General features: G+C 39.9%; 1 protein-coding gene across 1 annotated transcript in view; it reads right to left on the minus strand.

The window, feature by feature from the left end:
• Positions 1-27938, minus strand: part of zgc:153039 (uncharacterized protein LOC767698 homolog) — an 86746-nt gene that overhangs the window by 23359 nt on the left and 35449 nt on the right. The window contains exons 7-9 of the mRNA XM_022205745.2: positions 23996-24153; positions 20522-20604; positions 9154-9278 (exon numbers count right to left, since the gene is read on the minus strand). Coding sequence (XP_022061437.2) covers positions 9154-9278; positions 20522-20604; positions 23996-24153 — 366 coding nt within the window. The remainder of the gene's footprint in view (positions 1-9153; positions 9279-20521; positions 20605-23995; positions 24154-27938) is intronic.

Here is a 27938-nt window from a genome sequence, read left to right on the forward strand (position 1 = left end):
ATTAGTGGAAGGACACGATTTAAAAATGAATCTAATTAGAGGCTTTGTAATTAATTAATCACGACTGATTAACAAGGGCATAGAGGTAAAAAAAAAAAAAAAGCGATATATGCAGTGTTGTCTTCATTTTAAATGGCAAAAGGATTTTGCGGCTCCCGGTGTTTTCTTTTCTGTGGGAAACGGGTCAAAATGGCTCTTTGAGTGTTAAAGGTTGCCGACCCCTGGGCTAGCTCTAAACGACGCACATGCTTACATTTCACTCATACCAATATAACTCTATAATGTCTAACGTTACACACTCACTGTCTGTAAAATGCCATAGACTGTCAATGAAGATGGATGAACCCTTCATGACATCACCTACACCGTGTCCCAAAAGTCTGTTCTTCCCACTGGACAATATGTTTGATTGTTTGTCATCAAATTGGGATACACCTGGTCATTTGGGTACTGTTTGGTTGTTTGTCTGGTCAAACTGTCAGGTCCCAGTATATAAATTTCTTGTTTGACCAAAATGCACTACACTCACTACCAAATTTTGGAAGCATTGTTACCACGGCCGAGAGGAAGGGTGGAAATGCTCCTCTTTTAGAATCTGAGATTCATGCACAGGCTATTGCTCTTTGAAACGCAGGAAAAACTCGTCAGCAGGTAGCTCAAGCCCTTGGCAGAAGTATCAAAGAAGAGGTGGAAAAATGGTGGGAAAGGTACAACAAGGGAGGATCCTTCAAAGACTTGCCTCAGTCAGGACGTCCATCTGGCCATAACTGCAAGAGCCAAGGATCCGATGAGAAAGGCCAAGGGTAAAAGACACCAGTCAGGCTGGCAACTCAGACAGAGGCTGAAAAATCTTAAGAGAATATGTTTCTAAGAGCACAGTGCATCGTTATTTAACAAACATTGGGGCTGAAAGCTTACAAAGAGGCAACAAAACCTGCAACTCACCAAACTGCAAAAGCAGAAGAGACTGGCCTACGCAAAGAAGTACATAAGTGACTCCAAAAGACTCAGAGAACTGGAATTCCCCTGATGAATGCCCTCTCTATTCATTTCCGACACCCAACAGCCAAACTGGTCGTATGACCATTTAAGTTAGATGGTGCCCTTGCTCACATTGTCCATATGACTCAGTAATGGTGTTCTGAGCATCTAGCTGGCTTTCGGTATAAGGAGAAATGACCACCAAACTCACCGGACCTCAACCCAACTGAGAACTGTTGGGGAATCCTGCACAGTTGCATCATCAACTCTAGGGCTGTGCGGGGAAGACAGAACCTCGCACATTCCATATCTGAAAGACTGAAAGCCGTGATCAAAGTGAAAGGGGGAAATACTGGTTATGGAATAAACTGATTCTATTGCATATTTAGTGTTTGAGCTTGGTTTCTGGGGAGAACAAACTTTTGGGACACAGTGTACAGGTTTCCTAAAGACAGGGATGGGATCAGCAAGTTCTGATTCTAGCGGAAAGTTGTTTGGGGGGGGGGGGGTTGGCGGCGGCTTCCAATCGCTGGTCTGTTTACAATCGTCGATAACAAGCTATCGTTAACGTCGTTACCATTAACAAGCTATCGTTAACGTCGTTACCATTAACAAGCTATCGTTAACGTCGTTACCATCGCGCGGGAGTATCAGCGACAATAAAGTGTTCAAACTTGAAATGAAATCGGCGGAAACCCGCGGATCCGCGGTAAATTCCCATCCCTGAAAAAAAGCGGAATTCCACGAATTCGCGGAAAAATCACATCCCTGTAAAGAGCCAGTTTCGAAGCTCTGAGAGGTGGCTATGCCATAAGTATCTTGTTCGACTCCTAACTTGAAGCTAATCCAATACTGAGCCAAGTGAGTGGAGCTCAGGTGAGCCAATCTCAGGACTATCCTGTAACAGTACCGATGTGCCACTCAAAGTCGAAACCCTTTCAATTATGCATAGCTTTTAGCCTTAATACATTTGAAATGGATCAGTATAAAATTCCACGCTTTGTACAGTTGTCATAAATTGGAAAATTAGCTATGGAGACCTAAACCATGTTTTGTCACAGGCTGTAAATATATTTACTTCTGCTGTAAACTGGACATTTTAACATGTGGGTCTATGGGGATTGACTTGCTTTTGGAACCAGCCTTCAGCATACATACATACATACATGAAACTGTGATTTCTGGCGCTTTTGGCGTCAGTTTCATTTTTCAGGCACTTGGGTTGCTGATTAGTAAATGCCTGTATCTTTTTGTTGTATTCCACATTCTCAGTTAAATGAATTAAATTCTTAGGTCAAGCTGGCAAATACACATGGTCACACAGGTTATTTTCTTGGATTTGGCAAACTTGTTCAAGAGGACATTATACAGCAGTTATAAGCTGGGTAGCGCTCTTTACGGGTAAGATATGTGTAGCAAGAAAAGTCCACAAAATGTTCCTTTACTGTAACACAAAATAAGCAAAGAAAAAAAGAGGTAGACCTAAAAATAAGACTTGATCTAGATTTCTGGACAGAACTGAGTCAGGAACCTTTATCCTCAACTAGCATCAAGTCGTACTCTCCATTAACAGATAAGGATTCTCTCACAACCTATTTTCTCTCATCTATCCAGACACAGTTGATGATCCATCTGGATTTCTACACCCCCCCAATCTCATTTAATAACACAGCCCTGTCAAATCCCTCTGACTCATATTTGGACAAAGGGCCGAGCAGAGGACAAAGCTTTTGTTTTTGGAGCTAATGGTTCAGCTGGTCAATTCACACATTATAACAAAGGCAATCAAAGTGGCTGAAGAGAATACTGCAGTAATTTGGACATCAGATGGCACAAAGCTGGTAAAAGTTAAAAAAAAAAAAAAAAGTTTAAAAATGTGTGTGTTTCTGTTGAGGAGCCAGTTTTAGTCTGACTGAAGGTCATCGCATCTGTGAGCTCCACGCTTTCCACAAACATCCTTTGGCATCAGTGTGGAGCGCTCAGTTGTGTCCTGAATCCTGGCCAGTGACCCTGTGTGTACATGTTTTACGTACGCGTGTGCTCATGCGTGTTAAAGCCGCTAGTCCAAGTGGTCGGGGCTCGTGCAGCATCAGCAGCAGGACACACAGCACTCCCCGAGGAACACTCCATGCAGCTGGAGCCACCGCTGATAAAGCTGCAGCCAACACAAGCCTCTTCGCATAAAGTACACACATAAAGATAAAACTGCAAACACATACATATGAGAGGAAATACAAGCAAGCGAGCACACGCAGATAGTCCAACAGGCACATGCACGCACACATCAATGATCAGAAAAAAAGACTGCAACGTCAGATAAACACCCAGTCTCCAAAATTGCATACCTTCACTCTCTTGTTGTACATAGTTGTGCGAACACATACACAAACAGACACAAATATACACAGACACACTTAACAAGCAGGCATCTTTTCCGCTACATCATAATTTCAGCCCCTTCCCTCCCCTACACAACAGCAAATTTAAGGGAAAGGGAAATATTTCTGCTAAATTAGTTATGCTAATTACAGAGCAGTTCTCAGGGGGAGAGACGGCGCTAAATGGCTTTTAATTCTTTTCGCCTGGAATGAGATGTGGGAGAGAGCCAGACTGAAAGCGGAGAGAAAGAAGCACAGGACACAAGCGGAAAAAAAGAAAAATTAAACCAATAAACACATAAACAACCAGCGTTAAAATTTGCCCGGTGACACGGCAGCAGTGAACTAGCAGAATTAACAACTCAGGGGAGGAGGCCCAAAGCAGGCGGCCGGCCAGACAACAAGTCGCCTTATCAGCTCTGGGGGCCCCGGGTCCCTTGGCCGACGGGGAGAGGATGTAGAAAAAGTTTTGCGGCTAACTTTGTGTCCTGTAGCTTTTGCCAGCGGTCACACAGTGATAACGAGGCCTGAGCAGATAGCATACAGCAGTGTACATGGAAGGCACCAGAGGAAACACTGGGTACTGTTTCACACAGAAAGTTATTTATTCTCTTACACTCTTCAACAACCAGCCTTTCACTTAAATATATGCAGTATACTGGTGCCGACAGTGCACTCTTGTGGCAGTTAGGCACTGCAACTTGGAATTGACAGAAGGTAATATATACCTCTTTGGTACACTCCTGTATTTCAATTTTAAATATTTCACTCAAGAACTTTGTATTTTTGTCAACTGCTGTTAACATGAACACAGTTGGGGAATAGAAGGCCCCATATTCCTCTTACAAAGGAAAAAGAATCCCAGACTGAAGGACATCAAAAATTACATTCCTGATCATCTTACAGCTGAACCACAACACTCAGATTGTCATTTTTCCATCTCTTTGTACTCAGTGTAAGTTTCTTTGTCATTGTTTTTGCTTTCTCTTGTGGCTGTAGTCATTTTTGTATTGACTTTGTGTATCTTTGCATCTTTGAAGCTGTTTTCAATCTGTTTGTGGCTATTTTATTAGTCTTTGTAGTCATTTGAGTGACTTTCTGTCAAGTTTTACTCTACTGGCCCGTGCCTGGTATGCATGTTTAGTAATACACCAGTGCTTTTAGATTTGTTACTTTATAAGGCAATATTTATTAGATAAGCTCTTCTGGTAAAAAGTCTACCTTCTATGTGAATAAAAAGAGACAGTACCAGCAGCGGTATGACTGGATGTAGTGCTGACTGAAGCTTATTTCTGCATGCCATGGCAATGACTATCATGCAGCCAGTTGTAGTGCATGCAGTGTGAAGAATAGGGCCATTGTCCTTTGACATTTCGTTGCAACGTTAGGGGCATTTTCTGCACTCCAAGTCTACATTTTGCCCATACTGATTCAGGTATGCATCAGGATATGCCATGCACTAAACTGACAGTACAGTATACAACAATAGTGTGTACACCTCCTTTAAATATCACTTAAATGTCAGGTGATTCAGAACTGTACCACTTCTCAATAACTGGAATATTCCTAGAAAATCCATCTGTGACTAACAATTAGTGTGGACACAGTTATAAACTGACCCATAAACACCAGAACGTGCTCAGTATTTAACCTGTGGGCTGTGTACATCAGCAAGTCTGCATCATGGTTGCAACATGGAAAAGAATCGCCAAAGGAACTGAAAAATGTTACTCTGGGACTTTTCAAAGATGGAAAAAGATACAAGAGGATCAGTGAGCAACTTAACATTTGTCGAATCACGGCAATAATCAGGAGGGGAAGACTGAGCCATAGTGCCACTTATCAAGGACCCAGCAGTTGTCCTACTAAACCGAGCTCTAAATAACAGTGCTTCAGATTCGGAACAAGGGTTACTAATGGAGATCAGAGACAAGCACATAGAATTAACAGGAAACGTTGGGCTCTTTATTCCACTTGTACACTCAAGTGAGAACCATTAACAACATCAAGTCCATAAGATGAATGGATTTTCAAATTAAATAAACATTTAGCTAATTTACCAACTATAACCTAAAATACAAAGACAACTGAAATCAGAAAACATGACACTAGATTTTAAAATGTTCTATTCATTTATGCCTGATTGTAGCACTGAGGTTGATTCTCTCGCTTCTTTCTGCACACAGACGGCACAGTTATTTATTTTTTTATGTTGAGTTGAGTGTTTTCTTATAATGATTTATATAATGATGTATATTTCGCTCCTGTCAATCACCTGCCACCTGCAGGAAAACATAATCAAAGCATGTTGTCTTAAACTTTACTGTCACAGTTTTTAATTCCAGCTCTCTTTATGTGCAGCAGTTCCTTCAAAGCATTCACCTCTGGGTATTTTTCCATTTTAAAGTATTAAAATCTATTTATATGGCAAAATTGCTTGATGGCTGGGGTAAACGTGCATTAGAAGTATACAATATGCAAGAGTTTAAATTTTGAATTAAATAAATGTTGAGTACTGGAGATGATGTACAAAATATCTTAGTATAGTAGTATACAAGTACAGTATACAATAGAAGCCCTGAGCAATATCATTGATGCCAAACAATTCAAAACTGTATAACACCACAGCAAATGCTTTACTTCTAAGTTGAACAGGAGGGTATTTGCTGTATGTAAAATTAAAAACTAGCAGTTAAGTTTTACTATATTAAAAATACAGCCCCAGCAGTAATAAATTAATGCAGCAAATGTCAGTCCACCTTCTATCACACAGATTCACATCTTTTACTTGCATCATTTATTCGCTTTTATTTCTGATAACAGACTCGGTCCTCCTTAACATTAAAGGCATCAGCATTGCACTAATTTTTGAAGAGATGTTCTGCCTTTCTTCAGACTATTTTTTTCAGCTGCTCCATGCTGAAGAAGACATGTACTGTTGGATTTCAGTCAGGCTTGAAAAAGTCAAATTTTTAGTTTTTTTCTCCTTTCAAAACTCTGATTTTGGCAGCGTTCTTTGGATGGTTAAGGCTTACCCTGACCATAATTCTCCTTCAGTCAGCATTTTGGTGAACTGACAGGAATTCATGGTTCCATCTATAAATGTCACCTCTTCAACATGTTTTGCACTCACGGAGCCTCATAGCAACACACTCCTACCTGCGTGCTACACTGCTGGGTCTATGCATTTACTGTGGTAGTCCTGGTTGGGTTTATACTGAAGATGCTGTAACCCATCAGAGCTGAAGAAATGTGCTGTTTTGTTTTCATGCTATTTCTTGGATGCTGCCCATAGAAGCTGACATCATGCACTGCCTCTCTTACAGTCACAGAAACCGTGTTTTCCCTCGATAACCCCTGTTCTAGGTCTGACACACCAGACTGTCTGTTTCTGAAGTTAGATTGTACAAGCAGCACCCTGTACATGGTGCCATTTTAGAAGGGCGGCTATGTAGCTTTTAATTAGTGGGACTGTGGTTTGTTCTATACCATACTAAATCACTCAGTATCATGTTATTTTATGGCTGTGTGTGTGTGTGTATAACTTCATTCAAGTGGGCTAACTGGAAATCACAGGCGTCCTCGATGTAGTTTCAGTGATCACAGGTGATGTCATTGGTTGGAGGTATTCATTTTATTGCAGTGACGTTGTACTTTGGGGCGTGTATTTTCAACTCAGTCTTTCTAAAGTATTTTGATTGTTCATGAAAGGAGACACTGTCAACTTTGAAATAATGCAACTGACAAGAGGTGATCAGAGTTTCTGCAGAAATCAGCCAGTCAGATTTAATGTCATTTTAATGCTAGACTGTAAAAATTTTAATGCCACGAACGTGAACTCAAAAAATTACACGGGTTGTTTTTTTTTGTAAGATCACTTTTCTATGAAAACTGTCCCTACATTTCACTATTTTTGAATCTGGAAACCACCCCTGACCACCCACAGGCTGCAGTCATTCTCTGAAATCCATGTTTTCTGGCCATTTTTTCTCAAATTAGCGTTTCCCATTTCCTAGCTCTCCTCCACATGGTCCAGCCTGCTGGACACTTGAAAAACATGAAGTTTTTGGCAATTGTACCCTAGCAGCCGGAACAATTATCGCAATGCTTCAGCATGTTTACGCAGATGCACATATCTGACAAATCACAGTCTATAATCATATGTTATTATTGTCAATTTTTTTCTTGAAAACTGCAGAAAGAATTTTTAATGTCACTGAGAATCACATTTAATGATCTGTAATGTCATATAAGGCCTTAATTTTCACAAAATCCATTTAATGACCATTAATGCTATTTAATGCTTTGCAGAAACTCTGGTGATATGATTTTGAATCGCATGACATTTAGGTGATCTGTGTAGTGTATATGGTTCTGGAGTTCATATTGAACTTCCACCATGTAGGTGCACTTCAGTTTTATAAGCACTGAAGTTTGATTAAGACAGAATTGAGGTGTTACAGAATACAGAATGACTTCTACTGGTGACCTTTCCTTAAAAAGAGACAGGAGGATTGGAACCAAAATCATGTCTGTGTCTCACTTCATAGCTCTGTGAGGCATAAATGCTCCCATTCAACATGAAATAAAGCATGCAGCTGTTGTCAAAGAGCATCATCTTACAGGTGAGTCAGTTCTCTCCTGCCCTGTAAATGCCCTTAAGCGAGGCGTTCAATCTATAAATTGCTCTCGTGGAGTAAGACAAGACTACAGTTGTGGTGCACAGCTCCAATACACAGCCATCAATTTAATCTACTCATATCATTCAACTAAACGCTCACAGAACAGCTGAAGAAATCCCACCAGGCTGGGAATCAATATTACAGGAAGCTCTCATCAAACAGAGAATTACTTTTCAACCCCTTTGTTTACCAGATGTATAGTATGTTGACACTGTTTGCTGCTGTACCCTGATTTCAGCTACACTTGACTGATGTGTCCTTGATGTGGGAAGCTGTAAGTGTTCTCACGTGTCTTACGGTTCATTTCCAACTTCCATCGCTGCAGAGGAATATAAAACAGACAATGCAGCGCTGGAGGCAGTCTGTCACAACAATAAAGCGATACGCGGTGTTTAAACAGTTTCTCTCCTCCATAACAAATAAAAACAGTTGCAGTTATCACATCCAAAATGTATTTCAAAGCAAGTGGAGAAGGCACATCTTTAGAAAAAAAAAACTGCTTATTGGATTTTGGAAGATATTTCCTGTGTGACACCATCAACACCTCACACAAAAAATATGGAGTGAGTCATAAAAAGTTGCAGAGTGAATCAAATGCTAAACTCTGGCTGTGTCATGATGTCATCGAGCTGTGCACATGTTCACCCGGTAAGCAGGTTATGATACTGTGCTGCAGAGATGGCTTCAGGGAGCTTATATAAATCAGGATCATTGCAAGTGTCCAAGGAATACAAACAACACACAGACGCACACACACAAACATTGTAAATTTAAATCTCTAAGCATCTCCACGCACTGTTACTTGAACATCCAGTTCAGACTGTGCCCCCACAAAAACAAACACACTCACAGTTTTATTGTCGGTCCCTCTCCAATATGGGGCTATAAGCAGTGGCCAGTTTTATGTCTTTTAATTAGTATACCGTCGCTATAGCAGCATCCAGCTGGCAAACATCCACCACATAAACAATAGCAGAGGTAGAAAAAAGGAGGGGAGTGTGTTCAGTGAGGGAAAGCCACAGAAAATCACAGTGACAACACAGGCCTTTGTTCTGACAGGGAAAACGTGTGTATGCATGTGTGAGTGTGTGTCATAAGTATGTGACGCGTACCTGAAATTAGGCGCTGAGGCCCATTCAAGAGCGAGGCAAGCCAAGTCCACAGCAGCATACACCAACAGGAAGAAAATGGTCACAATACTGGCGATGGTGTTGAGCTTTCCTGAAAATAGCACCAGCTAGAAAGAAAGCAAGAGCAAAACAAAGGAAGTGGTAGAGAGAGGGAAAACACAGAGAGAGGGATTAAAATTCACAGCAACGCATCATTCCAAAGCTGGACAGAACAGTGCTTTGGAAACAGGTTTTCATATGACTAAAGTATGACATCAGGCATGTGATCAGCATGTTCGTGTGGGCTTTGGCTGAAAATGTGACGATGATGCATCATGTTTCTCAGCAACTTCACCAAGTATTTACCTCACTGTCATGTTCCTGCACCGGCAAAAGCAACAGTCACGGCTGGTTAAAAATGAGACTCCTGCTACCTGAATGTTTGATATCTTTTTGCTCCTTAAAAATAATTGCAAGAAGAGAAAAACGTGATGAAAGATTGGTTCACCTCTTAGTTTGACAAACTTGAGCTTTTAGTCAGATCCAGAACTGAACCAGTAATCAGATACCAAACCATTTTTGTGTTCAAACTGTAAAGTCTAATTCGAACATGGGAGCTTTAAGCTAGCTGCTAACAGGGCCAGCAGTTCCACACATTTCTCAAGTCAGAGATCCCCAGATAATTGAGTCCATTCGTGTCCCTGGCAACCTCTGTTAGATATGATTACCTGGCTGCTCTGTGGCTAAAGGTCACATCAAGGAGAGATTCGACAACCGCCCAGAGAGCAAGACACTGTTAAAATTAAATCGTTCTACATTTTCCTGGGGACCGTGGGAGTACCACAGGTGGTCTCCTGGTTCCAATTTGGAAGCTAATGATTGAGGCTAATGTTCAGTTTTAATTAAGATGGTACCTACGTTGCTGTTCAGCTGCATGTGCCCAGTTACATTGGGTATGGCAGCTTCGTGACAACACGGCCAATAGGAGTTACATTTCAGATTCTCAGCTTTACAGGAAGAGTCGTACATGTAATAGTAATGACAGCACACGGATGTATGAGATTCACCTTCTCTGACAAGAGGTGCGGTCGTTGCCTTCTAATAGGAGAGGGAAATGATGACCTCATTATAAGTACTGCTCCCTGCCATGTTCTCTGACATCAGAACGTGTGAACATGACCCTGTGTAAGTCACCGCCAGTTACCAAGGAGGAAGAATGAGAGCAGCAAGAAATTCCACTGCTTCACACGAATTTTATCTTTGTACAATGGCAATTTACTAATCGCAATAAATGATGGATACATTTTACTTAGCAAGTGGCAAATATTCAAGTAGAAGCATGTCTCTTGAAGCTGGATCAATTGTTTTTGGAATTGATATTTAGGGTTCGTCGGGATAGAAGTGCCACAAACAACATCTGACAAGCTGATTAAGTGGATGTTAGAGGAATATGAATTAGCCTGTTTCCACAACACAGGGTGAAACTAGTGTTGTGTTCATGGGAACCTATCAAGTGGAAGTTCAATTTTTTGCTAATTTAATACTCTACTTCTTGTTCGATCTCACTCAAACGCAAAAATATACTGATCAGCCTAAGCCTACTAATATTGTACAGGTCCTGCTCACACCACTAAAACAGCTTCAACCAAGGTGGGTGGTGTGTAAAGTAATATCCACATGGACTCAGAAACGCACTCTCATATATTGTAAATTAATACTGAAGACATCAAAACTATAAAAGACAGACGGAATTATGCAGTAAACAAAAAAGTGTTAATCTTCAGTATTAATCTACAATGCATAAAATAATATAGATAAATAAAAAGCACTGAATGAGAAGGTGGGTGCAAACTTTTGACAGGTAGCGTATATATATAAACCAAGTCTCTACGACAGCTTTCTTTCATTTACATAACATTGTAAAAATAAGGAACATCTTGTCTCAGAGTGATGATGAGAAACTAGTCCATGCATTTATAACTTCTAGGCTGGACTATTGTAATTCTTTATCATCGGGATGTCCCAATAACTCTCTTTAGAACCTCCAGCTGATAGAAAATGCTGCAGCCAGAGCTCTGACAGGAATCAGTAACTGAGATCATATTTTTTCCATATTAGCTTGTCTTCATTGGCTCCCTGTAAAATCCAGGATAGAATTTTAAATCCTACTTCTTACATGTAAAACCCTTGATGACCAAGCATCATCTTATCTTGAAGACCTCATTGCACCACATCATCTCAACAGAGCACTGTGCTCTCAGACTGCAGGTTTGGGGAGTCTTGTGGTTCCCAGAGCCTTCAGGAGTAGAATGGGAGGCAGAGCTTTCAGCTGTCAGCTGCTCTGTTGCGGAATCAGCTTCAGAATCCAGAAGTTTTACAGTGTCAGAACAGAGTTGTAGGTGAGCTGGTGTGCTGAGCTGCAGTGAGTAGGGAGGGGTACATAGATCTGCGTATTCTAGAGTGAGCAATACTGTTACATCTTAGCCATTTTAAGTCAGGCAGAGATGATTTTCATGAAAAACACTTCTAAATATGTAACTCTGACACAAGAGGAACATTTTAAGGGTAAAATCAGTGACCAGAGAAGGGCTTCAAGGATTGTTAACTCCTTGATCCTGCAAATTATCATGCAAGGTAATCAATAATATGAGCGTAGAACACCAATGAAGATATCAAAACCATGAAGAAACATGTGATATAACAAAATATGTTTAAAATTTTAGTATTAGAAAATACTGGTTGCATCCACATCGGAGGAATATCTTCCGCCTGATCTTTTTCCTGAAATCTCCGATGCATTTGAGTTGAAACAAAGTGATATCACACAATCTTAAGAGCGAACAAACATGAAGACCCCACATCTGCTAAAGTCCATCATTCAAAGAAACTACATTCTAATGTAATGCTGTCACAGTATATGCAACACAGTATCTGCAGTGATTATCAGACTTTGTAGCTCGACTATCCATTTAAGGTGTAAATTACACTAATTGGCAACAATATCTGGTAAAGAGAAATGTGGAAATATGGTGTGAACACTTTCAAGTTGCAAAAACAGATAGCTTTCTAATTGCTACCTTTCATTCCTATGGAGCACATTTTCACTTTGCTGGAAAAACGGGGAAAATCTTAAAGGCAAAGACCATCAAAATGTCTTCTGTGCTGAATGAAACTTTTTTTTGTGCATGTTTCATTATCACAATCAAGTGTGTGTTTTTCATCTGTGTTTGAGCTGCAGAAACACAGAACAAGAAGGTAGCTACTGGACTGTAAAAACACAGAACTGTCCAATTATCACGCGTTTTACGACTGGCTGCTTAGAAACTCCACTGGATTTGGAGCATACTGGTTTCTTGGGCTCAAGGGCACATACTTGGTATTTATAGAGAAGAGAGAGCAGCAACACTGTGATCACTAACTTTGTGGCCATGAGGCAGAAGTAAACTGAAAGAGGAGAGTGAGGAGAGCAGGTAATGATAGGGAATTGAGATTAATGATGCCACATTATTGACAGGCGGTCAGAAGGAGAGAGAAAATCACATGAGACGAACTGAGGGAGCAGCAAGGATGGAGAAGGGCAGAGGGTGAGAGGAAAAGATGAGACGGAAAGGAGAAAAGAGAGAGAGAAAGACGAATGGAAAAGAGAAAGTGAGCAGGAGAGCATCTCTGACCTCCAGCAGTCAAAGGCAGTGGGTGTCTCTCTCCAGCGCTCCCCTGGGAGCCGGCTCAACCACAGCATTAATTAGCCATTAACTCAGACACAAGCCTGCATGGACAACTGCTGTGATGGTGCACCAACCGGGTGAATGCAGGCACACTAAATCTCTGCTGGGTACGTTTTTGTGAGCTGATCTAAAAGACTGTTTTTAATGGAGACTGGTGTGCATAAATTGCCATACATTTTTCTGTGAAAACTGAGCACACAGCGACGCTTTTATTAAATAAGGAGAATTGAGAGGAAGCAGCTCAGTCACGCTTGGGACCACTGAGGCTGTGCTTTCCCAGAAATGTCTCCAGCTAACAATCGGGCCGTAAGGGCAGAAGGGTGTGTTTAGGTTCAGGCCCAACATGGCTAATGATGTGATAAGACAAAGTAAATACAAGTTTTCTAAAAGAGTATTGTTAAGAAGTTTTCATCAAAATTTCGACACCAGGATGCCAGACTGACGTATTTTGTGGCAACATTCATGTGAGAGTTACTTTTCTTTAATTAGTTATTTTGGGATACACAGCAACAGAAATGAAAAACAAAAAGTCATCTGTAAACATTGTGACTAGTTAAAGAACCTTCTGTCAATCAAGATGTGTAATAAACCCTAGTACAGGAAATATTTAACCTCAGGAATGCTCTGAATTAGAGCTGTTGCAGTCTACCAGTATGAACCATAAAAATGATATTTTAAAAAAATAAAAACTGATATGTTGATAATACTAATAACACTAACAACTGATAAGTGCCGGTAAAGATGTGGCTGATACATTCACATGTTGAGTGTACTTCATTTTCCAAAAAAGAGAAAACACACAATAGTAAAGATTAATTGGGCTGACTACATAAGTCTTCTCAAACTTCTATATTACCATGGAATCCTTTTGCAATAAAAATTTAAATCTTGACATCAAAATTTATTTTGATATATTGTACATTTTTATTTCTTGGTGAAGTCTGCAGGGTGTTTTATTTTGAAAACTGACTAGACCGCCGTCCCGTTGCTTCCATCTTTGCTTCTTTAGAGCACTTGAGGTTAAATGAAGCCGTCAATCTGCCAAAATTGATTAAAAACAAACGTGTCTGGAGCTTCTTTAAAAAGGAGAGATTTGATGCTGACACAGAAGAAAAAGTAAGTGAATATTTAGCAATAACAAGTAATTTCCTGTCTTTAGGACTCTTTAAAAAAAATTTAAGATAGTCCTCTATTACTCCCCACAAAAAGATCATTATCACTCACGCCAAAGAACACGGCGGAGGTCTGTGACAATTGGCATACGTTTGATTGGATTTTTGTCTGTCTGCAGTGTTGCGGCTTCTAGTCTGGATCCACGGATTTGTTTAAGATTTCTTTATCACGGCGAGATAGCAGCACAGCATCACTGTAACCATGACAACAAGTGAACACTACATCAGCTGCCTGCTAGTAATTATTATTTGTCGGAAATGATATAAGGAACAATTGATTAAATTGTGGGGGTGTTTCTGAGTGTCTTGCTTGAATCCAGTCCGTTATGCAAAAAATGTTGGAGACCGCTGCTGTAAGCTGTACATCCTTCAGAAACATTTTTTTTTCCCTGAACTGATCCGGTAATGTAACATTGCTTATTCCCAGCATGCTATGAAGCACTGTAAAGCCGCTGAGGTGTATATAGATTGGGAAAATGGCAACATCTGGTAAGTTTGTGAAACACACAGCAGTGATATTCCACCACTTGTCACTATTGTCATGGCCAATACTCACAAGTAGCTTGCTTGAATGCAATACACGACCTGATACTTTCTGTAAATAATTTTTTGTGATTTTTTGGAAAGACAAACTTTTTTATAACCTTTAGGGTACGGGAAATACAAAAGAGGAATCCAAAAATTTACTGTAATAACCTTCTTCACTGTGACACTTAAAGGCTAAACTTAGCAAATTGCTACACAGGGTTCTGCTGAATTCTGCACACTATGATCTTAAGAGCACAGATGGTTTTTAGTGGAATGTGGAGCAGTGGGGATGAAAGTCAGTACCTCATAATCAAAGGTCATGGTGCTCTGCAAGAAAATGGCTCCATTCTGGTTGACTGTGAGTCGCTGCCACTATTTAAGGAGTTTCAGCATCTAAAGGTGCTGTTCAGGAGTGAAGTTAAGATGGAACATGTGATCAACAAGTGGATTTATGCTGTGTTAATAGTGCCATGGATGCTGTTCACTTTCATGCTCTGCAAATGCACTCCTATGCAATTTGTGTCTCTCTGTGTGTAAACAGTAGTTTGATTGGCTGTTACTTGTGACATGTAACAGCCAATCAGGTAACACTGTGGAGGGGACATTGCTGGAGACCACAGAGTGACTGCAGAGAGAGGAGGTCGCATCAGAGCTAAAGTAATGCATTTAATTTGTTAGCGATGATCAGCCAATAAAATTAAGGACAAAATCTGCCTCAATGGCCAATCAGTCGATCCCTACTTTGGAGTTTGACAAAATATAATGGTTTAACTTGGCTCTATCTTTTTAATGAACTTATCAATGTCGACAACAGCTCTACATGCAATTTCAGCGATTGCATTGTCAAAATTTAATCACTCACAAGCTGCCAAGTCAGGTGTGAACAAACATGCACATCAACAACAGCATTTACAAATGATCAACTGAATTATGTACAAGAGTAAACTTGGGTGATGGAAATGTCCACTACAGTACCGCTGCACTGATCGCAACGATTTATTGTGGTACAGTATTTCACAACTGTTATTTTATGGCTTCTTTTCACATCCTCATCTGCCTTGTATATTTGCAATGACACCTTAAAAAAATATTTTTCAATCAAGAACAAAAAAGACATTTTCCATTTTTCCAGTTCCACGTTTTGCAATTTTGTATTTTTCCTTTAGGTTTCCTGATGTTTACTGCATTAAAGTCACTATTTGAGAGGTTATTCTGCTTTGTTGCACAGCAAATCAGTAGTACCAAGCAAATCATGCAGTGCCCACAGTCTTCAACCTTACAAGGAGTTTTAACTTTAATTTGACACTGGTGCAATATTTTGGTACTTCATGTGGGACACTGTAATTTGTGAAATATATGTAAAATTTCACCGTCAATCGCATTCATCTGGGCAACTAACTTTCACTTCATCTATCCACACCCATCCTCTTCAGTCTTTTAACTGTTCCTGCTCTTCCCTTCCCCACGTTCTCCGGATATTTTTCCTCTACTATGAAATCCAATAAAAGACAGCCGACCCGACTTGGGCCTCCCCCTCCTTCTCCTCCCCCTCGCTTCTTCCTTTTCAATCCCACAGTGCGCGAGTGTTCAAGGCAAGATTACAATCAGACTTTTGTCATCAGTGAATCATTCAAATGGTGAAGGAAGAAGCAGAGAGAAAGAGGATGAGAGTCAATGATCTCTGATGGCGGCGGAGACGCAGTTAATGATTTCCATCTAATTGCTCCTCCTCCACTCCTGCAGAGTGGCGTCAGATGAAGAAAGGAGCATGGGAAAAGGACAGAGAGTGAGAGAAAGAAAGGACGCAAATAATGACAAGCCATTCAGCCTTTAACACTCACCTCTGATAATGATGGTTTAGTCAGGCCTATTTGCTCCTAAGATCCTCCACCTCCTCTTTGTCTCTCTATCCTTACTCTCCTCTCTTCTGCCAATATTTTCTCCTCAGTCTAAATTGACTTCTTTCCCCCCACTTAGGAGACACAATAGAGGAGAAAAAAACACCACGGGTACATTTTTTTTGCTGTCTTTAGTCACAGTAAAAAAACAGAAGGGAACAGTTTGTTCCATTTTGCTGCTCCAACACCATTTCTGGCCTCAGTCTGTACTGCATTTTTTAATTTATAATCACTTTACCTAATGATTGGTCCAGATGGATCAATCACAGATAAGTTGTAGATTGTTTTTTTAGTTAAATATAGCACATATTAGGTCACAATGCGTCCTTTTAGGCTTAATTTTGCCTGGCAAACACTCCTGTCACTATGCTAAAGGCTTGTGAATCTCTGAAGGAAGATCTTTCTGTGTATGATTTTCCCGTATCTCGACAGCCATAGCCAATTGTCGTCAAGCTGGGCAGGTGTATCGCTGGGGCCCAGAGGAAATCGTTTGGATAAGCAGTTATTGAGAATCATAGAAACATAAAGATTAAACAGCAGTCTGTGTCTACATAGATCTGAGGCGATTTAGCGATGTAACGTTATCAACAACAACAACAGTGTGTCTCAAAAATGCTTGTGTTCAATCAAAGCGTACGATCCCCCCAGAGAACAAGCTGCAGCTAAAAAACCTCACTCTTGATCATTTTAAATGTGACAGTATTTCAGACAGAGACCAATGGCATGGAGCTCTGTCAGCAATACAAACTTAAAGCGGCCGATCATGCCAGTACAGATACTGCACAAGTACTTGAAGAGAAACCTGTTGACTTTATGTCCCTAACAAACATTATACAGGCTGTTAGGATTATCAAAAAATGAAACGTGTTATGTTCATATATCACTTGCTAATACAAAGTGTTTTCTACACTGCTGCTGTTTTGGTGCCATAAAGTTACACCATGCATAAAGTTACACCATAAAGTTCCATAAAGTTACACCATGACACTGTTATTCAGCTATTTTATATTTTCCGTTTATTTTAACAACCATGCATGAGTGAGAAAATTGCTTTAACTAACATTACAGACCTTTGTTACAGCCTGAAAATTGTTGCAGTTATTCCCCACAGAGATGCCAGAATAGATTTGCCAGTGATTACCTTCACTACATACTACTGCAGTGAATCCATGTCACGACCATTTTGAGTTTCAAAGTCAAGAACTTCAAATACTGACTATTCAGGGAAATACCTACTATGATATACACCGATTACATTTATCTATGGGGCCTTTAGAATTCCAAGTTCAGAATTTTTGTCAGGAGTATCAGTTAAATAAGGCCTATTAGTAGTATTAATATGGTAACACAGCAGTAATGTAAACACTGGATGAAGATGATTCCATGGTTGCTGCAATAATAATGAGAAGTTTTTGTCATATAAACAATGTTTACATGAATCTCAAAAGGAAAAACGATCATAATTTGGTCTAGCCCTACACTACATTATACTCAGAGCTATGAAAACTGCGACTGAACAAATTAATGCTGCAATTAGGATATATACTATGCAGCACATTTGACAGAGTTTTAACTGTCATGACAGTGGTTGTACACATCCATGCCATTGTTCTTGTGTGACAGTCAGACTACTGATGGTATCTTATGTGTAATGCTCTATCACATACTTTAACTCTGCTGTTCAGGATTGCAGCTATCGATTATTTTAGTAATCGAGTATTCTACCCAATATTCTGCCGATTAATCGAATAATCGGATTCTGCGCTTGGCGTGCTCGTTACAGCATCGAAAGTGGAAGTGAACGCACCGTGCAACAGATATAACTGTCCTGGCAAAACACGGGCTGACACTGGTGATGTATTTACATATATAGTATAGTATGGGGTATTTACATATATAGTATAGTATGGGGTATTTACATATATAGTATAGTACAGGGGTATTTACATATATATAGTATAGTACAGGGGTATTTACATATATAGTATAGTATGGGGTATTTACATATATAGTATGGTACAGGGGTATTTACATATATAGTATAGTATGGGGTATTACATATATAGTATAGTATGGGGTATTTACATATATATAGTATAGTACAGGGGTATTTACATATATAGTATAGTATGGGGTATTTACATATATAGTATGGTACAGGGGTATTTAACTAAAACTAAAGCCATGGGAACCCCACATGTATTTAGCTGATCATACAAAATCCCATAAATATGTTTTTATGTTCGGTCGTTTAAACTGCTGCTACTGCAGCTGACAGAACACAAATAAGAAAACTGATCAGTTTATTAGTATTTATTACAGAGAATATTCAATCAGTAACTTTAGTTTCGCTTTGATTTGGCCACAAATGAAAGTGATTTCCTTCATTATGAGTCAGTGTCAGACCTACAAGCACTTCAATACAATATCATGTCTGAATATATGAAGTTTGAAAGTTTTATTGTGCAGCTGTCTGTTAGACATAATCAGCTCCATAGATGATCAGTAAAATAAATACATTAATGCACGTTTAACAGTTTTCTACCAGCATTCCTGTCTTGCATCACTTCCAGTCGCAGCTTTTAACCATCACAAATTTTTATGCTCCTCATTGCTCTTCATTAAAACAACCTGTTCATGATCGGTTCATTTTGTGCGGAAAATGAGTCAAATGACGCGTTAAACGCTCCTGTTTGTGTGAAAAGTTGAAAACCACCTTCATACCCGTTAACTCTGACTGAGGTTTTAGCTTTTGTCAAGCTGACTTACACAAAGAAAGCCTGACTATGTCAAACTGTCTTTGTAGTTCAGCCTCTGATCTGCTAAATGCTGTAAACACTAGAAAAGCTGCACCAGTTACAACAGAAGTGTCTCATCAAATGTAAAATCCCCTCATCAATTATTGATTATAGGTTTGAGTCCATATAGGATGAAGTCTGGGTCTGGATTTGGACCCGGTCTGCCAGTTGGTGAGCTGGGGTCTAGTATGTAGTGGATTAAACGAAGCCTCGATTCTGAGAATTTTACCTCACGGAATTTTTGTAATTGGTTTACTTGGATAACTTGAGGGATCGTTTCAGCCCTACTCAAGTTTGACTTTAAAGAATATCACTGCTGAAAAAAGTCACACATTGAGTACAAAGGATAACTTTTAAGATGTAGTAAAAGAAAAAAGCACCATATGTTTGCATACACTGAAGCTGTAATTGTTACATTAAACGATTCATACATTTCTGTAAAACTCATGTAATGTTATTAAACCCAAGAGACCGTGGTGATCCAGTGTTGGAACATATAACTGAAAAATGACCGACTTCAAGCGATGCTTGTTAAACACAAATGCAGGAAAAGGAGCGGTATGATAGGTGTGCACAGATGCAGATTAAGAAGTCACAGGAGACAAACATCAAATTGGGCAGGTTGAAGTAGAGTCTTCTCTGAATGAGCAAGCTTGGTTTCAAGGAACAAAGGACACTGTGATGTTCTTGCCTGAGGAAAGTTTCTTTGATAACACTTCACAATCCAAACAACAGGAGTTTGGGCTGATTTTGTCCCAGTACCGTACCAACCTTGCATTTTATTATCCACAAATAATAGTAGCTTGTTTGAAGCTTGTCTACTTTCTTTTCGTACCGAGTTGTATTTCTCTGGAGCTCAGCGGGAATTTATCCCTGATTTATTGATTACAATGAAATATTTAAAACAGAGCCCAAGACTAACATTGTTGTGTGTGTATGTGATCACTGAAGCTCTGTATTTTAGATTCATCGTTTGCACAAAAACTATTTTTTTACATTAAAAGCGTCAACTCATACATGCTGTCCTGAATCAGACAAAAAGGCTTGAAATTTGGACAAATTGTTGAGATTTGAAGAGAAAATCTCCGAAGAATTATAATCGTTGCGGTCCTTTTTTTTCAACAGATCACACTTGAAGTTAAAAAAGTATAGTACTGGCACCTATTTATACTGTTGTAATTCACTGATTACTGCCGGTATTGTTATCAGACATTAAAAGTCCAACTCTGCTTTTGTTTATTTCCACTAACCTGCACAAGGAACCAGGAGATGAGCACTGAGACCCAGGGGTTACCGCTGTGAGACGTCTTCTTAGCCGGAGACAGCACCTTACCTGCAGGGATGAAAAGAGACGGTGGTGAAAACAACAGATTTTTCAAATTTGAGGGAATTTTTTCCAGGAAAACAACCTCCTCCAACAGTAGCTCCAACATAAAAACAAGCTTGGAAAGCCACTGCAGAGAAACATGTTAGGATAAAACACATTAATCAAAGAAAAAATGCAATGAATGGTTAAATACTTGTTTTAACAGAGAACATTCTCAAATAAAAATGCTCTCAGAACTAGACAGTATAGTTACAGAGTAAATTAAATGGCAATGTCAATACTGTGTGGCTCAGAGAGAAACTATTATCAATAGTTCATACTTAGAGTTTAACTTGAGCTCCTCTATTGACACCTTCCCCTCACTGCTATCCCTGGTGATTCCCAATACTCTACTTCCTACCAGCCTTTATAAAGTATTAATGTATTCACTTATCAAATGAAAAGGAGATCTCAGCATGCAAAGTTTGCTGCCAGTGGACATAAACCAAGTGATCTCATGCTGGTCTGTAGTGTCAGAGCTCACACGCTGAGAAAAATGAATTTCTTCGTTAAACTGAAAGAAACATTCTGTCTCCAAGTGAGACAAAGGCATTTTTTTTAACATAATGACATTTGCTACAGTATTTCACATCTACTTCAAAGCCTTTAATCCATATTTTTATTGTAATGTAGGGACTGCGCACTGCTCTAAAAACCCTTGGTGAGCTCAATTGTAGCTCCTAATCAATTTAAGCTCGTATTTGGATTCATAGAAAAATAAATGCAAAGAACACCAACTTTTTTCTCTCCTTTCTAATATGCTTTTCACTGTTGCATATGTTGAAATACATAAGCGTTCCTTTACTGATTCTTAGATGTATTCAAAATGTTCAACTGGCTAAAGAATTTGGCTAAGAAGTTGAACTTTTACAGGTGGTTTACGAGAGCTTGTTTCATTTTGGATCCATCCATCCATTCTCTATACACCGCTTTATCCTCATTAGGGTCACTGGAGGGGGGCTGGAGCCTATCCCAGCTGACTTAGGGTGAAGGCAGGGGACACCCTGGACAGGTCACCAGTCTGTCGCAGGGCTACATATACAGACACACAATCACTCTCGCATTCACACCTACGGGCAATTTAGAGTTATCAATTAACCTCAGCGTATTTTTGGACTGTGGGAGGAAGCCGGAGTGCCCGGAGAAAACCCACGCATGCACAGGGAGAACATGCAAACTCCATGCAGAAAGATCCCGGGAAAGCCGGAACGCAAACCAGGGATCTTCTTGGTGCAAGGCGAAAGTGCTAACCACTACCCCACTGTGCAGCCCTATTTTTGATCCAAGTTAGTAATATATAAGTAACTTCAATACCTGTGCATCCATATGACATGAGCACAGGAACAGCAAATGTAAGTGGAAAACTATCTTTGGAGGGAATGTTTCTGCTCTGTTGTCCTGCGAGCATTAGGCTAATGAGTGCTCACTTGACTGTTGACATTTTGGGGGCAGGACAGTGGCTGATAACGCCACTTCTTTGGCTGGTTGATTGTATTTGAGGTGTGCTGCTTGCTGTGTTATTGCAGCTGCTGACAGATAAACTAAATTCTACTGAACACTGACTGGGTTTTTGTTGTTTATCCAGTACGATGGAGCACTGTAGCTGGTCCCACCAGCTGGCTAAAATAACAAAAAGGTACCTGCTTCAAAATAAATTGGGGGAAAAAAAGAACTTTTAAAATAATCATAGCATCTTACTGATTTGTGTTAGTCTGTGTATTTTGTGGTACCTCTGTCTGTCTAATCTGTCATCTTTTTGTGCACTAGTTTGTTGCTCTTTTGTATAAAAGTAAATGGGGAAATAAAAACAGAAGAACTACTTCCTAGAAGAGGCCAGTCGCACTTGACAACTTTATGGATTACGTTCCCGTTTGTCTTAGATTTCAAGTTGTTTTCAGTGGCAGCAGATATGAATATTAGGATATAATGGTACAGTTTAGACCAGAGTTGGGCTAGGGATGACAATTCATAATTTCAGTGACATTTAAACAAAAATTTAGTAATTAACTACGTGTCATGTTTAAAAAGCAGCCAGAGAGAGAGAGAAAGCGAGTGGGAGGGTGAAACAGCGGGGGAGATAAACTAAGCTGACACATCACTATATTTAATGCCTTTCAGTCTACATGGTCTATTGGAAGTCAGTGCACTAACATACATCTCATACCTTCTCATATGGCTTTTCATCTCATCAGGATGACATTTGTACTGAACCCTGTGGTGGCTGGGAACAGCAGAGGTTGCAAGACTGAAAGACAGAGCCCATCATGGAGACATAAAGCAGCTCAGGTGGCGACGAGGCGGGCGAAGGGTGGTGGCAGGGACTCTTAGTTTAAGAGTAAATTTCACAGCTGATAAAGGATCGGAATTAAATCAGCGAGACTTTAAAGTTAAATCAATGCGGCTGAGAGGAGTCGACTGAGTGATGGAGAGAATGGAGAAAGGCAGGACAGAGGTGAAGGAGTTAGAGATTAGCCAGTTATAGAGGAGAAAGAAATGGAGATGAAAAAAAAAACCCTTTGGAGTGTGTGTGTTGGGAAACTGACACATCCATCACTCAGTTTGCATAGGACAGTGGCAAGGTTAAGCAGTGAGGAGTATGCATGAATGACAACAAGAACACACACTTCTGCATATACAGTGTGGTCATGCTAACCGCTGTACACACACCTCTCCTACAATAACATTACACATTTCTGCTTCCACAGTCACTGACTCTTAATTAAACAGATTAATCTAATTTAAGTTAACCCTCTGGCTGCCGGTGAGAACACAAACTTGCATTCGAGTCATCTGCCTCTGCTCTGTATGATCACTCCACAGAGGAACTCGGACTAATACAGCCATTTATCTCTTCTGACACACACACAAGCACAGCGATACACACAGACAGAAACGGGCCAAATCAATTTGCAATAGACTTAACAAAGGAGGAGAGGATGGGATAAGGAAGTTGCTCACAGTCATTAATAATGACAAAACAGCAGGCAGCATGGATTCACACGGAGAAGCGATGGAAATCACACAAATGCTGCGTTCGCTTGATATGGGAATGACTTCAGCTGAGAGTGTTTGTGCTAAAACTCTCAAGAAGCAATAAATGACACTGCGTCTTCAGATATACCACACGTGTGCTTAATGACTAGAAACCTGCTGCTGGTCAAAATACGAGTTTTGAAAGTCAGAAACATCATCAAACACTTCAGCTTCTACTTTCACATCTGTTAACCTTGGAAAAAAGAAGGGTGGGGGAGGGGTTTTCCAAGGGTAGCAATCTGCAGCCTCATAAATGCCACATTTTGGTTTCAATGGAGTTCCAAAGGGGGGTTATTCCTCTGCAGAAAACACTAGTGCCACCTACCAAACAAGTCATCCCTGGCCAAGGCATAGAGGATACGTGAAGCTCCAATGAGGTTGCTCATGGCAGCGGAGAGCGTTGAGGAATAAACCCCGATGGTGACGAAGGGGTTCCAGATGTTGATGTCTCTCAAGAAGCTGTAATCCCTCTGAAGCAGGACACTGCATGGGTTTGGAGAATAAAATGGACGGATTAGTTTAACAACCATACATTGCACTCCCAAAATGAAACAGCAACATGTTCATATGCTTGAATAGGTTACAAAGCAGAGAGGTCATGTTTCCACAGTTAAAACTGTTTATACAGGAGGGTGTAAATGAATTTCCGGCTTGCGGTGGAGCTTGCAGCACTGAATATGCAGATTAGTTGAGTATTCTCGTGATTTTTCTGTCATTTTTAAAAGCTGCAACTGTAAAACCATTCCTTTGTTCTGAGCTTAACCAATCAGTGTGGAGACGTGCACAGCAGCTTCTCAGGGTCGCTCAGAAGTACCAACACTGGAGCAGTACTTTTTTCTTTCTACATGGATGATTCTTGTGGTTGAAACACATGCAAAGGTTTGAGCTGCCCTAAAATGATCTGCAAGTTCATGTATATCATAAGTATAAACCTTTTTAGGGATTTATGCAGAGGAAGACATCCATTGATAATTACGCCTGCTTTTAGAGTTTGTTAAAAGTCGTATGCTAAGTGACACTGTAAAATGGTTGTCATTTGTTGTTCAGTAAGTTGACTTTTATGTGGGTCTATAGATGGGAAACAAAACAGACAAAAAGCTGAACAAAAAGACAAAAAGCGGAACATTTAATTCCTTAGACAGCACAGAGTCATTAGTTTGTGGAACTAAAACAAACTGTCACCTTGGGGCTTGATCTGGGGTTCAGGCATATGGGTTCTTTAAAGTGTCTTGAGACAGTTTGACTGTAATTGCCGCTATACAAATATAATTGAATTGAACTGAACCGAACTGAAAAACGTCTGGGAACTTCTAGAGGTAACAAAACTAGAGACAATGATGAAAAGAAGGGTAAAAGATATGTAAAGTAAGGCGTGATAAAGGTAGTGACATTATAGCACAGTAAATGGTGTAACCAACTAGGCAACAAAGACGTCCAAACAAACTGATGATAACCTACACCTGTTAAACCAACAGATTAACAGGTGTAGGGTTAGCTGATAAATCTGCAAGACTCAGTGAATTGTAAAGGCATCACAGATTTTACCACACCATTATTATAGGATTATAGCTATCCATTTCACGATCATTGAGAATAATGCAGATCTCTAAGTAGTACTGCTTTCAGTCAACAGTGGATATTAACATGGTTTTGCATTGATTTAATGCAGTAGCTGAATTTTTCAGATATTGTATTTGCTTGATTATTCACCACAGACATTCCTGTCCAGTTAATGACCCAGAAAATGAACTTTCTATGTGCTCTGTCCTATCATGATGTATATACATATCGATATTGCAAAATAAAATGACATAAACCATGACAGCCCACTGCCAGTATTATCGACCAATATTGGGCTATTACAGACACTGTACAGTTGAGTCTGTCAGCAGATATGCAAGAAGAAACATTGTAGCTGTGAACTGCAGCAGCAAATGTTTTACTCCCAGCTTGTATGACTGATTTTGTCAAATCTGTTTTACTGTAAGTACGTTTTTGGCATGAAGTTAAGTTTTGTCATTTTGTCAAGTTTTGTCAGTTTAAATTGCACTAAAAGTGCATTTATAAAAGTTGTTAAATTGCAAAAAAAAAAAATATATATATATATATATTTTTTTACAAAGACATCTTCATCCCAGAACACTTTAGCTAATGTATTGCTAATACCAACTGACACACTGGTCTATGTTAGTAATGGTATTGTTACTGCTCTGACTCCATTGTAATAAATACTCTATTTGCAGCACATGCAGCAGAGTACGTATAGCAGCTGAGCAGAAAGTGGTGCAGACTCAAGTTGTGTGTGTATTATAAGTGCCTACCTAGTTTGTGTTTCCCAAAGTTAAGAAGAAAAGCACTCAGAGAGCGTACCACTCTACCAAAGCTGTTCATTCCCCCATATCGCACTGTCTGAAATGTAGCATATTTTTGTAGAAATGCAGCATTTTTTTAATTAGTTATTGATGATCAGAAATCAGGGCAACATAGAACGAGGCCATTTAATATAAATGTACCAGAATGAACACAGGCACGTGTTATGCATGTGTATGTTATGGATACCAAATCACGTGACCTAAATATGTAGGGTGGCGAGAATTGATGAGACTTGATGGGTTCCTTGTTTCATTTTGGACAGATAAGTCCTGATAAGTTGACAGTGGTGGATTTGTAGTAGGATCGCAATCATGTGATCGTCAGCAGACAGCTGATGTGGTGTTCACTTGTCATAGTTACAGTGACGCCGTGCCACTATCTCACAATGATACAGAAATCTTTGACAAATTCGAGGATCCAGACTATAAGCCGCATCACTGCCAAAATCTAATCACTTGGTTCTTGTGTCATTTGTGACCTTCCCTTAATATTTTATCCAATCAACTCTAACATACTGTATGTTTATTATGTTCAAAACATTCTACAGTAACATAAATTATCGAATACATCAATTATGTTGGCAGCTCGAACAACTCGAGATATTTTCACAATTTTCCTGTGAACAGAGAATAACAAAGAAACGGCTAAAAGAAAAAAAAGAAGACCCAAAGAACTACCACAACCTTGCACTTAAAAACCTCCCACACACTGATATGACACAAAGGAGACTGTATCAGTTCATTACTTTCATATCAGGGGTTCAAAATCAAGTGGTCCAAAGGGCTGTGTCTGATTTCAAACTCATTTGTTCTGGGGGCAAAACGTGCAGATGTCCAATGAAAAAGACTCCGATTGAAGGGGAAGTGGCGATTACTCTGCCAGGGTGCCTAATGATGAGATCCTGGAGTATAGCGAGTGTGTGTGTGTGTGTGTGTGTGTGTGTGTGTGTGTGTGTGTGTGTGTGTGTGTGTGTGTGTGTGTGTGTGTGTGTGTGTGTGTGTGTGTGTGTGTATAGAAGACAGTGCACCAGACATGGAGAAAGAGAGATCAGAGTACAAAAAACACAGCAGGGTGTGCATGATTATGGCCTACCCCCCACCTCTTTCCAATACAACACGGCTAGAGAGATGAGAATTAGAGTGCAGAGTATTTCTCTCTCTCTCTCTCCTGATCCGTCTCAATCTCTCTTTGTATCTCAGTGCGCACACACACACACACACACACACACATCCAATCCATCTATTCCTCTCCCTCATCACCTCCATCATGATGTTTTTAAAACCCATTCAAGAGGTTTTTCTTGCATTTCTGTCTCAGTCCTCTTCATTTTATTTGCGACTTGTACCAGTGTCCGATCTCTTTTTCTTTCCACTGATTAACAGTCTCATCACGTTTTCTTTCAGGTCCACTGATTTTAATACTTATTATCATGGCCCTATTAAGTATTGTTCACTCCATCCAAAGATCTGAGAACACTATTATTTCACACGGAGCCTGAGAGGCAGTGGGCGCGCGTACACGCACACGCCAAGGTTTTTGCATTACCACAAATCAACTAAACAAAGGTTCTGCAGAGAAGTTAACACCACCCTCGAAATTAGGAAATGCCAACTACTTTGTTTATTTGGCATGTATATGTGTGTGTGGCGTGAGCACTGCAGCGAAAAACTTTATGAACCATCGCTTTAATCAGACCCTGTGACATATTCATAACACAAAAAAAGAACTGTTCAACGGTCGGCTACACAAAAATACGCTGGAAGGGGCGTCTCAGTGCATTTTTCCTCAAAAAACATTTGAAAAGTGCTAAGCATTACGTGGAAATGAAGTCTCTGTGTGTGTGTGTGTGTGTGTGTGTGTGTGTGTGTGTGTGTGTGTGTGTGTGTGTGTGTGTG

This window comes from Acanthochromis polyacanthus, chromosome 13 (genome assembly GCF_021347895.1).
Source record: "Acanthochromis polyacanthus isolate Apoly-LR-REF ecotype Palm Island chromosome 13, KAUST_Apoly_ChrSc, whole genome shotgun sequence".
Classification (NCBI taxonomy): domain Eukaryota; kingdom Metazoa; phylum Chordata; class Actinopteri; family Pomacentridae; genus Acanthochromis; species Acanthochromis polyacanthus.